Source organism: Rhinocladiella mackenziei (genome assembly GCF_000835555.1).
Source record: "Rhinocladiella mackenziei CBS 650.93 unplaced genomic scaffold supercont1.2, whole genome shotgun sequence".
Taxonomy (NCBI): domain Eukaryota; kingdom Fungi; phylum Ascomycota; class Eurotiomycetes; order Chaetothyriales; family Herpotrichiellaceae; genus Rhinocladiella; species Rhinocladiella mackenziei.
Window position 1 is genome coordinate 3,951,829 of NW_013550603.1, and position 13,388 is coordinate 3,965,216.

At 50.5% G+C, this 13,388-nt stretch overlaps 4 protein-coding genes across 4 annotated transcripts; 3 read left to right on the top strand and 1 right to left on the bottom strand.

The window, feature by feature from the left end:
- Nucleotides 1-1,057: 1,057 nt before the first annotated feature.
- Z518_03199 (uncharacterized protein) lies at nucleotides 1,058-2,974 on the top strand (the record flags this gene model as incomplete). Its single annotated transcript, XM_013420225.1, has 1 exon — nucleotides 1,058-2,974. The coding sequence occupies one exon, from the start codon at nucleotides 1,058-1,060 to the stop codon at nucleotides 2,972-2,974; it is 1,917 nt and encodes a 638-aa protein (XP_013275679.1).
- A 1,066-nt stretch (nucleotides 2,975-4,040) lies between these two features.
- On the bottom strand, nucleotides 4,041-6,839 carry Z518_03200 (uncharacterized protein; the record flags this gene model as incomplete). Its single annotated transcript, XM_013420226.1, has 1 exon — nucleotides 4,041-6,839. One exon carries the CDS (start codon nucleotides 6,837-6,839, stop codon nucleotides 4,041-4,043), a length of 2,799 nt encoding a protein of 932 aa, XP_013275680.1.
- A 286-nt stretch (nucleotides 6,840-7,125) lies between these two features.
- Z518_03201 (uncharacterized protein) lies at nucleotides 7,126-8,122 on the top strand (the record flags this gene model as incomplete). The annotated part of the gene is made up of 4 exons (XM_013420227.1): nucleotides 7,126-7,129; nucleotides 7,183-7,289; nucleotides 7,342-7,452; nucleotides 7,508-8,122. The coding sequence occupies 4 exons, from the start codon at nucleotides 7,126-7,128 to the stop codon at nucleotides 8,120-8,122; spliced, it is 837 nt and encodes a 278-aa protein (XP_013275681.1).
- Nucleotides 8,123-10,007: 1,885 nt separating this feature from the next.
- Z518_03202 (uncharacterized protein) lies at nucleotides 10,008-12,257 on the top strand (the record flags this gene model as incomplete). The annotated part of the gene is made up of 6 exons (XM_013420228.1): nucleotides 10,008-10,100; nucleotides 10,152-10,228; nucleotides 10,633-10,857; nucleotides 10,916-11,745; nucleotides 11,824-12,053; nucleotides 12,132-12,257. 6 exons carry the CDS (start codon nucleotides 10,008-10,010, stop codon nucleotides 12,255-12,257), a joined length of 1,581 nt encoding a protein of 526 aa, XP_013275682.1.
- Between the last annotated feature and the right edge of the window lie 1,131 nt (nucleotides 12,258-13,388).

Genomic DNA, 13,388 nt, shown 5'->3' on the forward strand with positions numbered 1-13,388 from the left:
AAATGCTTTCTGCGGTCCTTCACCGCTCCTGTCGTGGCATTCCATTGCTCCGTTTATGAGGCTGGCATAGGCAAGATGTATATGCACGGAGACAAGCCGGCTTATGAGGTTCCATCTTCACAGTATTTCGGGTTGAGTCCTGTGGATGACGGGATCACGTGAAACCGTTAGCTGTCACGTGCTATGTGGCCTGCGCTCTCTTTTTTTTCCCCTTTTCGTCGATCTGTGAATGCATCCCCATCTTGTAACCCTCTATTCGATGTTCCATTTGCCTTCGATTTCCTCTGCAAGCAAACATCCACGCAATCCTCTACCGACGCCCGACCGCATGATGACCGGCCCTACCGGATACCTATGACCACAATTACAATTGCTGTGATGAGAACGCCAAGGGAGTCTTTCATTTGCTCAATTGTGCATTTTCATTTCCACTACTGCATGCATGGGGCTGGCGATTTCTCTTCCTCTGCCTCATTCTCCAACGAAAAGCCAATCCTCAAGGCACCGCTGTTTCAAACCTCGACCCTGTCTCTGCCTGTCCTTTCTGAGGCATCCTCTTTTCATGCCACCGCAGCTAAAGCAAGCCGTTCGAAGGCTCCCATGCTCGCTTGAGAATGTCTCATCCTGTTGGTCAATAGAGTAGATACTACACCAAATTCGGTTTCGCCTGGAAATCTGCGCTGAATATTGGTTCGCTTCATGCGAGGCAACTGTCTCGGATGTGCTTCGACAGGCGATCTTCCAAACCGGTGTCTTCTTTCAAAAACAGGCCCGCTCCCAGGGAAGCTGCCGGATGACCACACTGTCGTCAAATGCGATAGCTTCTCTTTTTCATGCAAACTACTTTTCGTGCGAAGCATTTTGGGTTTTCTCTGGCCATCCCTTCCCTACCTTCCCGCTGCATATCATCGACTTTTTTTCCACACTTATTCTGCCCCACCAATCTGGCCAAACTTACCGTTCTGCTCATTTTATCCTTCCGTCTTCCAAAACGTATCCTCACGAGAGACAAACTACACCTGGCTTGTCCAGCTTTGCAAACCCATCTCCCCGGGCAATGGAGCCAATACCTCCTCCACCCCATGACCACTTCGCCCCTATTAACCCAAACATACAAGTTGTGCACGACGATATGGACGATAGGTATGAAGAGGCGGTGCGTTATGAGGAACGACTGCCCACCGTTCAACAGCGCATAAACTCACTATCTCTTGACGATGACGTCCATGACGTTCGACCGCGCAATGGCCGCCTGAGACCGTCTGATATGATCGCGTCGTCCAAAGATTTTCTTTATTACAGATTGAAAAAGAAGGGTTCGGACTGGAGTACCGCCGTCAGAACCACTATTTCTGCTCCCGTCGAAGACATAGAGAAGAAGGCCAGAAGGACCAAGGGCGGTGATCGCTCAGTCCTGGATCAGTTGACGTCAATGCCCAAACTCCGTCGCGAGCTGATTGAAGATGTTGTCCAGATGGCCAACGCCAATGAGACTGGAGATGCTCATTGGGAAGTTGCCTACATCAAGTCCACCAAGCAACTCAGAAGGGACAAAACCATCGAGGTCCCAGAAATGGACATCATCTTGGAAAGAATTAGAGGCAGGACGAAGACACGGCCTAAGTCTTTTCATGGAGATGTGGTGAGTATCAGAGACCCCGGAAAACGAGTCGGTAAAGAGAAGAAATATAACGATGACAACTATACTCGTTCACGAAAAGACTCCGGACTAGCTATGCTTGCCGACCCCATCAGTGACCTACCCCTCTTCGACATGAATGGAAGACCAAGAGATGAACTTGGTCCAATGCACTTTGACAACGCTGGACTCCCCGAGCAGATTCCTAAGGAAAGACCTCTTGGAGCCAAGCTTGATCACAAGAAGGAAGACAAAGGAGAAAAGCGGGAGAAGAGTCGGAAACGCAGCAAGTCGCGTGAGAGAGACTTTGTCCAGGATGATAACGTCGTGGTGGTACCGGAAGGCGGATTCCCTGATAACGTCGACCCTTTACCCATTGACGGAATATTGGGCGAAGAAGCCAAATCCGATAAACGAGGTCGACAAGGAAAGTCCCCGCATGCCCACCCAGAAGTTGTCGGTGAGAATCTTCCACGATCCCACTCCCGACGACGTGGTCACGCTGAGAGTCGTGGCATCTCGCGCGACAAGTCTCGGTCGCGAAGAAGTTCAGTACACTTCCCTAACCAGCATACCCGTCAGTACTTCGAGGCGAGCAGTGCATCCTCGGAAGCCAGCGACTCTAGCCACTATGGATTTGTCGAATACGCAGAAAGTTCGAACACGTCCCTTGGCACCCCAGGCGGTGTTCCTCGTCGAGGCAGTCTGGTGCGTGTACCACCTCGAGAGGACACTGTGTACAAGAAGCATTATCGTGGACCTGCCAGAAGCGTGTCTTACTCGGAGAAACCCTACTATAGTGAGCAACATTATATCGTCCCGGCTCGGTCGCGCAGAGACTCCTATGCCGTTTACGAGCGTCCTATCGAAGGTCCACGATATGAACGACCTCTTCGTCCCACGAGACAAATGACGGTCCCAATTCCCGAGGAACGACAAATCTTGTACCACGACCTTTCTCCACAACATAGAAGTGGAGAAATTGTTCCGGTTCGTCGAACGTATGAGGCTCCCCTAACACGTCACATGTCATACGATTCCAGCATGCCTGTGGTTACCTACCCGGACGAAGAACGGGATGTGTATATCCGCGAGGAACTGGAAAGACAGAGCTCGAGGGTCGAAGACTACCAGCGCGATAGGGTGAGAGAGGAGTTTCTCAAAGAGAGAGAACGAGAGGTCAGTGCCAGAGAGAGGGACCTGGAAATCCAAGAAGAGGAGTTGAGGAGATTGAGGAGAGAGCGTGAGAGAGAATACTATGATGAACGAGATAGAAGGGAGAGACGAGCGCTTTATCGTGATGAGAAGACGGGTCAATATTTTTACTACGAATAACTGACCGAGCTTGACCATGGCCGTCTGCTCGTCTTGGGCGAGTATCGACGACGTCGTGATTCTCTGGAGTTTGGGCGTTGTGGATGGGCAGGGTCCACGTCTCTATCGTTGAATGATTGAGTGAGCGGTTGAGACTTTTCGCGAGCTTTTCTTGGGATGAGAACTTTTCTAAGAGAAAGGGAAATTCGGGAATGGAACTGATCTGGGAAGGCAAAACTCTATGAGACACGGAAAACGGATTGGTATGGGGGGTTCTGTCCACACGCAGTGGAATCAACAGAAAACAAAGAAAGAAAAATCGCCCGTTGGAGACGGGACCGGGCTCGCTGCCGCTTCGGGGATGTCAGGAACAACGGAAGCCCTGAGGACGGGATCCAGCGACCTGACTACTTACGCACTGGGACGAATGGTTTTGTTGGGTGGCGGCTCTTTGATCTACCTCATTTGCAGGATGACGTGGCTCGATCGATTTGATGGATGATGGACTCTTCTCAGAGTGTTCGATGACCAACTAACGGATGAGACTCCAGATTTTGGAGCGGGGAAATTTTAGGTTCTGGATTTTCTTTCTTCCATTCTTTCTGTCGCTTCAGAGATACCCCCTTTATGTTTGGTTTGAGGCATGTACGAGATCCGCCATCGAGTGAGATGTCCTGTCGACGAGATGTGATGTGGTTGAAGAATCCAGCTGGTTTAGTAGAGAACGAGAATGATGATGTCGATGCCAGAGTTGCTGTCACTGTCACAGGTTGAATTGTCAAGTTGGAAGTTTGTCTGCTCAATAACATCGATCCTGAGTTTGTGTTTGAGTCTGTATCATGTTGTATTTGAACTTTGAGCTTTGATAGTGATGGCAAATGGGAAAAATGAATTAGTACGAAAGTTGATCGATTAGGATGTAATGATAACAAGAGAAGCAATGAAAACAGGGCCAAAGAAACAGCAAAATAGCAAGTCAGCAAGTTGGTTAGATCAGTTCATTCATGGATTTGATTTTTTTGCAACCGTTAATCTATACTGCGAGTTTCTCATCTGCTTCGTAGAACTATCCACTCCTGGCCTTTTCTTACATTCTCCCCTTCCTCCTCGGCCTAGCATTTTTCTCTCTTCTCTTCTCCTTCGCCCTACGTTCCTTGACCACATGGTCAACAGACCTGAGCTCTCTCTTATTCCCTTTCAAGCCCAAGCCCATCGCCGCTTGCCGCTCCTTCGCCCCCGCCACTTTCGTCTTCTGCTTCTCGTAATCTTCGCGATACTTGTCTGGCGCTTTAGGCGCCTTGTTGGACTTGTGTCGAAACCGCTTTCCTGCGCCTGACCCCACCCCATTTCCAGCTCCAACTCCTAAGGTGGGGACATCGATGGAATTATTTTCAGCTTCGCCCACGCGCGGTACACGGTCCACGCGATGGTCTTTCTTCCAGCGCTCGAAGCGTCCGCTGCGGAAACTTGCTGCAATTTTTGCGCCGGACTCGCCGCGGACGAGGCGCGTGCTGGATCCCTTGGACCCGTCATCATCGTTGGCTCGTCGTACATACTTCTTGTGCCGCTTGTCCCAGCGCATGATGCCGTGGGCTTCGCCGAAGTTTTTGCCAGCCTCGTCCTGAGCCAAGTCCATTGTTGCTGAGCGCGCGGCTTCTGCGAAACGCAGGTATGCATTGTTGCTATTGCTTCCTGAATGCACTCCGTAGGCCCGGTCGTCTAAAAGGTTTGTGGATGAGGGGTGGTAGGACATAAAATTCTCGGGGTCGCGGAAGGAGGTGTTGTCTTCATGTGATTTTTGTTTCTTCTTGGGTTGCGGTTCTGAAAAAGTGACGCCAAGGTCGGAAGATGAGGCCATAGACATGCCATCGTTGAAGTCTGCTTCAGCTTCGCCATCGCCATCGTCATTGTTTGTGGGTTTATTTGTGTTTGCTGGGTGAGGTTCCTCGTCGAGAATATCTTTTTCTGCCGCCTTCGAGGCGCCTAGAGATTTTTGCTTCCGATTTTCAAGGCCGTATCGGATCTTTCTTATTGCGTCCACTGCCTCTTCATTGTTCCTACGACCTCCTCGACGAGCGCCAATTTCGAAAATAGATTCTTGCGGCCGAAAACCTCCCACTCTTGCAAGCATCTTTTCTCGCTCTATTTCCAGATCGTCTGCTTGACCACTAAATAAGGGATGCAGTTCCGACCAGGACTGCAAAGAAACGAGCTTTTTCGATCTTTTGGCACTCTCAGGGGAAGCAGAATTTCTGGATCGTTGATACAATTTCTCGCCTTTCAATACCACGGAGCGCAGGCCAGAAAGATCTATATCGCTTTCCAGGGACTTTGTGATCCATTCGCAACTTGTCTGGAGCTCTTCTCGTCGAAGACTTCCCACCACGACATCTTGGGCAAAATTGGCTTCCACTCCATTTGCTCGCCCAATCACCAATTTGCGACCGAGGAAAAGCTGCAAATCGAGCAGGTAAGGAGCGTCTGCGTCTCGCACTAGACTGTAGCTCCAGCCTTTTTGGCCGGCTCGAGCTGTGCGGCCAACCCGGTGGACATAGATCTTTGGTTGCGAGGGAAAGTCGTAATTGATCACATTGGCCAAGGCAGGTATATCGATACCTCTTGCAGCAACATCGGTGACCACCAGGACGTTTGTCTGACTAGTTCGAAACGCCTGGACTTGGGCTTTTCGAGCCGCTTGGTCAAGAGAGCCATAGACATAGGAAACGGCGTATCCAGCTAAACGAAGCATTTGCGCCAGATATTCGACATGATGCTTGGTCGCCGCGAAAACGATAGTCGAGTAAGGATTCGAGTTTGGCAATTTTTCTTCCTCCATTTCCGGTCTCTTTCTCTTTTTGTTGGATTTGGAGACGTCGGCGGGAGACGCTGACGAAATCAATTGAGATTTTGTCGGGACTTTGATTATATCTTGGAGAAGATGCAACAATGCGCCTTCCTTCTCCGAAGATTTCAATGTGAAGAAAGCACTTTGCAAATCGGGAGAGATCTTGCTGTCTGCATCGAGTCGAACCAGGAGAGGATCCTGAAGACCCGCCCGGGCAAATTCAACCAGTGATTTTGGTAGGGTTGCAGAAAAGAGCAATGTCTGACGAGAAGCAGGCAGAGCATGAAGAATCTCAGTTAATTGCGCAGCAAACCCCATTTCAAACAATCGATCGGCCTCATCAAACACAATGTATCTCATGCTCGAAAGATCCAGACCCATTTCAACTTTCAAATGAAGAAATCTGCCCGGAGTGGCAATAACGATATCTGGATTGCGGGACATGGCCGCGAACTGCTCCTCAAGACTGTCACCACCCACAAGGAGAATAGATCTGAGATCCGAACCTCGTCCAAACTCTTTGACGACTTTCAGTGTTTGCAGAGCAAGTTCTCTTGAAGGCGATAGAACCAGAGCCCGTGCTCCCACTTTGGAGCTATGGGCTTTCAATTTCTCAATCATGGGAATGACAAACGCAGCCGTCTTGCCAGATCCCGTCCGTGCCATGCCCACCACATCCTTGTCGCCGAGAAGGAGAGGAATTGTTTTGCGCTGGATAGGCGTAGGAACGGAGAATCCTTTTCTCGTTATCGCTTTGAGCAGATGGGCATTTAGACCCATTGCCTGAAATCCACCACCTTTTTTCACCGTTCGGCCCTTGAGGTTGGCCCCTTTGCGATTCGACGCAGCTTGCTGAGCAGCAATGATCGCCTCGTCGTCAACTCCGGATTCCTCCGCCATGACGTCGAGATCGCCATCTTGAATGTGTCCATCTTCATTATCGGAGCGACTCAACTCGCCCCCAGCGTCGTCTCCGAATAAGGCAGTGCCAATATCAAATTCGCTTTCGGAGCGAGCTGGAGACCTCAGCCGGCGATTCATGCTAATCGATCGGGCGCTGGTCAGCAGTTGCTGCAACCAGTGTTAAAGGAACTTCTCTAAACCTCCCATTTTCGACATTGATGGTGGTAGAAACGGAATGTCGCTCCCGCACGGAAATTTTGCCTGCGCTCCAAAATGGTCCCCCCGACTTTTTGTGGGCGATCCCAATGCTCCGCCGTAATCCCACAGACGCGTTCATCGAAACGCGTCTGACTGCAACCATTTTCAGTCTTCAAATAATTGTTGACGCATCGCCATAACGTCACCTTCATCGATCCTAGCAAAGATGGGTATGTATATAACGGACTCTACGTCTATGGGCTTTATGTCTAACTCTTCCTAGACTACGGATATAGCAACCAATACTCCACCTCATACGGGGTAAACGGCGCGGTGGACGGCGGTGGATTCGTAGCGGGAGAGCCTCAAAGTAGCCCTGCTGCCGGAAAAGTAAGCGGTATATGGGGACAGCGAAGGCACCAGGCTGACTTTCAACGATAAGGGAGGATATGGAAAAGACACAGTCAGACCTGTGACCATCAAGCAAATCCTCGACGCAGAACAACCCCACCCCGACGCCGACTTTCGTGCCGATGGAGAGCCATTCGGTCAAGTGAGCCAGAGCAATGGAATTGACCATAAGACGTCACGCTGATATATTCTGTTAGGTAACTTTCGTAGGCCAAATTCGAAGTATCAGCACGCAAGCGACAAACGTCACCTATAAGCTCGATGATGGCACGGGACTCATTGAAGTGAAGCAGTGGATCGACAGTGACTCGATTCAAGACAAGATGGACGTGGAATCAAACAAGCCTAGACTGGTTGAAGACGGTTATTGTCGTGTCTGGGGCCGATTAAAAGCTTTCAACAGCAAACGACATGTCGGCGCACACATCGTTCGACCGATCACGGACTACAACGAGATTAATTACCATCTCCTCGAGGCCACCGCGGTGCATCTGTTCTTCACTAGAGGACCCCCACCAAATGCGCAATCCCACGGGCACAGAAACACAAACGCCGACGGCATGACTGCTGGTCACCAAGAATACGGCAGCGCAGCAGACGGCATACTTCCCAACATCTCGCCGTTGGCACGTCGTATTCTCACCACGTTGAAGAACACTCCGCAAAGCAACGAAGGCCTGCATGTTCAAATGATTGCTTCGCAGATGGGTATGCCAGTCACCGAGGTGTACAAGGGTACCGATCAGCTTTTGGCTATGGGGATAATTTTCACAACAGTTGACGAGAATACCTGGGCAGTACTGGAAGCCTAAACATGCGTTCTCGAATATCTGAGTGATTCAATTCGCACAAGGGGAGGTAAGATTCTACCAGGGATTGTACATTATGATGATACGAGACCTCAAGGCCCTGAATAGGGAATAACTTATGGAATGAAAGCATCAATGCCCCTGAGAAATAAAACCATGTTACTTTGCTACGGAGATACATCTGGGCTGCTGGAGGATCGGAGATGGCATTGAGTACCAAGCTGGCTCCAACAACCCCACGGTTTCTGTACTTACAAAGGGTACCCGAGCTCCATTCCCACCTCGATTGCTCTCACGCACCTGGATCTATCCCTCACCTCCCCGAATTTATGGCTAAATTCGAGCTTCCAGGACGAGGACGGAGAAAGTACCACGGCGATGTGCGACGTCATGTCTGAAAACTACTTCTCGCCTGGCTCGACATATTGGTTCATGAAATGTAAGGAAGAGCCATATCCATAAGCTCGATACCCAGAATCGTGGCATTGAAGCACCCTTTGCATATCATGGTAAGGTGAGGAGGGCATACCTCTCTCCTTTCATCAGGACAGAGGTACCACTGTCGGTTGAGGGTCGCAGAAACCAAATTTGCGTACAGTTTGGTCTTTGGCTATTCCGTACCTCCGGGGCCTTATTTTGTCGAAGCGATCGGAGGCGACAACAGTCCTTGCAGTTTCCAACGACGCGGGAGACATGAAAAGGTTTGGAGAAAGGCAGTCAATACAAGGCTTGTCACGATGGAGAGTTCGCCGGTTCCCATGAGACGTATCTTCTCCCCCGACCGTGAGTGCATCCAATTTGGCACCTCCGAGCCCAGCATGTTGATTTCACTCTCAAGACGGCTTGCGCGAAAAGAAGAGGCACCTCCCATTATCGCCCTAGTAAACACATCCACCAACAACGCCCTCTCGTCCCATATGCGGTATGCTCCGTCTTCATCGTGACAGATTTCTTGATGCTGTAGCAGATATCACTCCCAATGGTATAGCAATACTCCTTCAAGTAGAGAACTCTACAATGTTGAGTTGATTATCATATAATACTGAATCATGCCATTCACAATAGAGAAGCCTCGTTGTTGCACTCGGCAGATGATTAGGCCGAAAATGTGGGGTACAAGGCGACAGTCAACCTCGTTTAAAAGAACTCCCTCCCGGAGTTTTCTCCTCTCTTGCTGTCCACTCATTCGATTTATCCATTCAATTAACCATGATTTGCGGGCGGATCTCCGTCCCTCTGGTGTCTCCATACCCAGGACCTCGAAGAGGATTCCCTGCGGGCGTCATCACGCCATTCCCGCTTTTGATTTCAGGCTGAAAAGGTCCACTTTTTGTGCTTGGAGGTAGGGAGTCTTTTTTCGTCTCCCCGCAACTCCCTTCCATCGCATCATGGACTTTGGACAAAGTAGAGTTGTGGAAGAGCGTTACAGTAAGCGACTTAGAGCCTCCCATGCTTGTCAGAGCTTGCACATCTTGTCTTTTCCGGGCTGGTTCTTAGGTCGTCTTTGTGGCGCTCGCTGGGCGAACTATTCGGCATCTGGTAAAACTCCGACCTTTGTTTCCCCAGTCACAAGTCCCAATGTGATCAACTGCTCCGTAATGTTGTCCCCATTGTCCTATTGCTGGAGTCCTGGAGTCCCCCATGTCTTCCCCATATCAAAGCTGGAGATCGGCTGATAACGGCAGGAAGGTCAACAATTGAGCAATTCGTTTTGAGTAGCATCCATGACCCATGCCCTACCTGCCGCATGCTGGGGGAATGCCGGTGGATATTAGTAGACAGATTATATTAACGACTTTGCGCTTTCCATGATCATGCTCTTGCTCCTCAGTACTGGTCGCACCCTCTATCTTCTCATCGAAACTGTTGCCACCATACCCTGCCAGTCATGTCGTTCATCAGGAGAATCGTGCACAATGATGCCATCAAGCTAGATCCTCCCGAAGTGTACAACTGGAGGGTCTTTACATTGGCCGCAGCAGTAAGTCATGAAGATCCAATTTTTAAATTGGCTGCTGCTGATTCTATTCAGGCTTGTTTCGGTGGAACTCTTTTTGGCATGGATATTGGAATTATAGGCGGTGTTCTGACTCTGCCTGACTTTAAAGAGTACGTATACTTTACAAGCAACGTGGCTTTTCAAAAATATACCGACCGCTCGATACCGTGAGGACACCCGTCGAAACATGGAGACTGTATACCATTAGCGAAACTACCGATCCAGAAAGAGAACTTTCAGGGAGAGGCGCAATCTTATCGTATTACGACCATTTTGGAGGATACCAAATATGGCATGAACGAGTCCACCAACTAGGAACAAGCACCCTCGGTGATACCTGGAAGGAGGGGTCCTCGTCAAACTGTGCCATCCAAAGGAGTATTTGTCGGGGCTGCTAACCCAGAATATGACAACTTCAGTGATATATTCAGAGAACATTCCTGGACAAGCCTTGCCGGCTTTTGTGGCAGTGCCGGTCGACGTCCTAGGCTCCTCAGTGCTAATACTTCTCTAGTGAATTTGGCCTCACAGAACTTAGCAAGATCAAACAGTCCAATCTTTCAGCCAACTTGGTGTCTGTGATGCAGGCCGGCGCCATCGTAGGTGCCTTGCTCGCCAATCCAATCGCTGATAGATTCGGTCGTAAACCGAGCATCCTCGTTATCTCCGTGTTCGCGTTTATCGGAGGTCTTCTCCAAGCTTTCTCATATGGTAGCCTTGTGTGTTTCTACATTGGAAGGTCAGCCAGACAGGGCTTCTAGCCGAATCTTATAACCACCAAGAGCTGACAATATCAGATTCGTGGAAGGTTTGGGCCTAGGTGGAGCGACCATGCTCGCGCCCACTTACGTTGCCGAGAACGCTCCTCGTGGTATCCGAGGCCTCCTTGTGGGCTTCTATCAGCTCTTCGAAACAATGGGAGCAATGATCGCATTCTTCATCAACTACGGCAGTCTTCTTCATTTCAAGGGCCATGCCACCTGGATCGTACCACTTTCGATGCAGTCCCTACCTCCCCTCTTGCTCTTTTGCTCCATCCTCTTCTGTCCAGAGTCTCCTCGCTGGCTCGCCTCTAGGGACAATTGGGACAAGGCTTCCAAGATTCTCTGCACCGTGCGTCATTTACCTGAAACACATCCATACATCCAAGCCGAGCTTCTCGAGATGAAGACCACGTTGGATGCAGAAAGAGGCCGTCTTGGGGGAAATAGCTACTGGGCTTTGACTAAGGAGGCATGGACCATCCCAGGCAATCGGCGACGGTCGATTATGGCTATTGGTCTCATGACTGCCCAGCAATGGACCGGCACAAACGCCATCAATTACTACGCACCCACGATATTTACGAACTTGGGAATCACAGGAACCACCAACAGCCTCTTCGCTACAGGAGTCTACGGCATCGTCAAGATGTCCTCCTGTGCCATTTTCATAGTTTTCCTTGCCGATACCCTCGGCCGAAGGCTGTCGTTGGTGTGGACTGGTCTGTTTATGTGGTTCTGCATGTTCTATCTTGGATTCTACGTTCGATTCGATCCTCCAGAAAAGGGAAGCCCCATTTCCGGTGCGGGATATGCTGCACTAGTGATGGTCTATCTCTTTGCCGCTGCTTTTCAATTTGGTTGGGGTGCGTCACCGAACTCTCTTTATACCCCCTATCTGACCCAACAACGGCTCAAAAACTCGTTGTTCTAACCCCGTACAGGACCGGTCTGCTGGATTTACTGCTCTGAAATCTCCAGCCAACGTCTCAGAGGATTGATCGTATCGTACGCCGCCGCCACCCAGTGGATTTTCAACCTGGTTGTGGCTAGATCGACGCCGGTGATGCTCGACACCGTGGGAGCACACGGATACGGGACGTACTTTATCTATGGCTGTTTTAACTGTGTCATTGGCGTGGGAGCCTTCTTCCTCGTCCCAGAAACTAAAGGGGTAGGTTGTCAAAATGGAGTCCTCGGAAAAGGGGCCGCCATCTTTGAAGCTAGACGACAATGCTGATCATACAAATAGCTCTCCCTCGAACGAATGGACGAGCTCTTCGGAGTGACTGACTTCAGCGGCGTGGAGGACGTTGGTATGGCAGCTCAGCATGCCAAGGCCGACATTGAGACGGTCCACGTCGAAGAGTCCAAGTGAAACGCGAGATGCGGCTAAGAATGCAAGGTTATCAACGTCGACAATTTGATGAGCTGTCTCAATGAGGAGAAGATGCAGACGACAGTGGGAGAACCATATGGTTGGCCGGAGGGCTAATGACTTCTTTTCCAAGCGACATAGATGGCAGGGAATAATATCCAGCTATCGTGGTCAGCTGAGGACCCAATCCTATACATTTCTGACGTAGAATGCAAAGCACAAATGACCACAGCTTCATTAATTCGACCTTGCTCTCATCCATAGTGCCCTAGTCGTTCAAGCTACAGCAACCCCCAGCGGAAAGTGACACGTTTGGTCCGGGGAACCCCGCCCCTTTTTAATTGGACTCTTACTAGCTTCCGCGGAAGCAGACCCATTCTCGAGGGGACATGCCTGATGGTATCCCACCCTTTGGAAGACTGGCCCTGGTCACCCTTTTGCCCACCCCCCGGAAGGGGAGGGAAGGGAGTTTCACGTGACTTCCAAAAGCGGGAAAGTCGCGTCCGTGCGCCGGGATATCCCACGTGACGCAGGCCTGCGGGCCTCAGGTTGCGGCTGCGAAAGTGAAAGAACAAAATCCACCACCAGGCCAATGAGCATCCCTCTCCCAGACTTTCGCCTCACTCCTCTTGCAGCCATCCCCATTTCTAAACCTCATCCAGCATGTCGATGCGTCGTTCCCGTGACCCTTCCCTTTCCAGGTCTACCTTCGTCGCTCATTCTCCTTTCGCTTCTCAGTGGAGCTACTCGTAACCCAAGTCCATGACCATCACCGCCAACATCCGAACGGACGGGGAGAGCTTGAGATGTTGACGATTCGCGCATTGTGCTGATGCGAAGACTGCAATCAGTAGCGTGGGGGAATTGCCTCTCCCTTGCTCAATCCGATTGCTACGGTGCTGACATTGAATTACGTCCGACGTTTTGCTGTCCTACCCTTTGACTTGGACCGTCTTTCCGGGTCTGGGCTTCTCTTTCACTGTTGGACAGGTTTATAAACTTCCGGCCTCTTCCCCCAAGAGCTCTTCTTCCGCTTCAAGCTATCAGCCTCGAGGCCTCGCATAAGCACTGCAGTGGTCTGTCGACTTCGACACTTCCGCTGCCTGTATCGACCTTGAAGCTGCAGGCTCT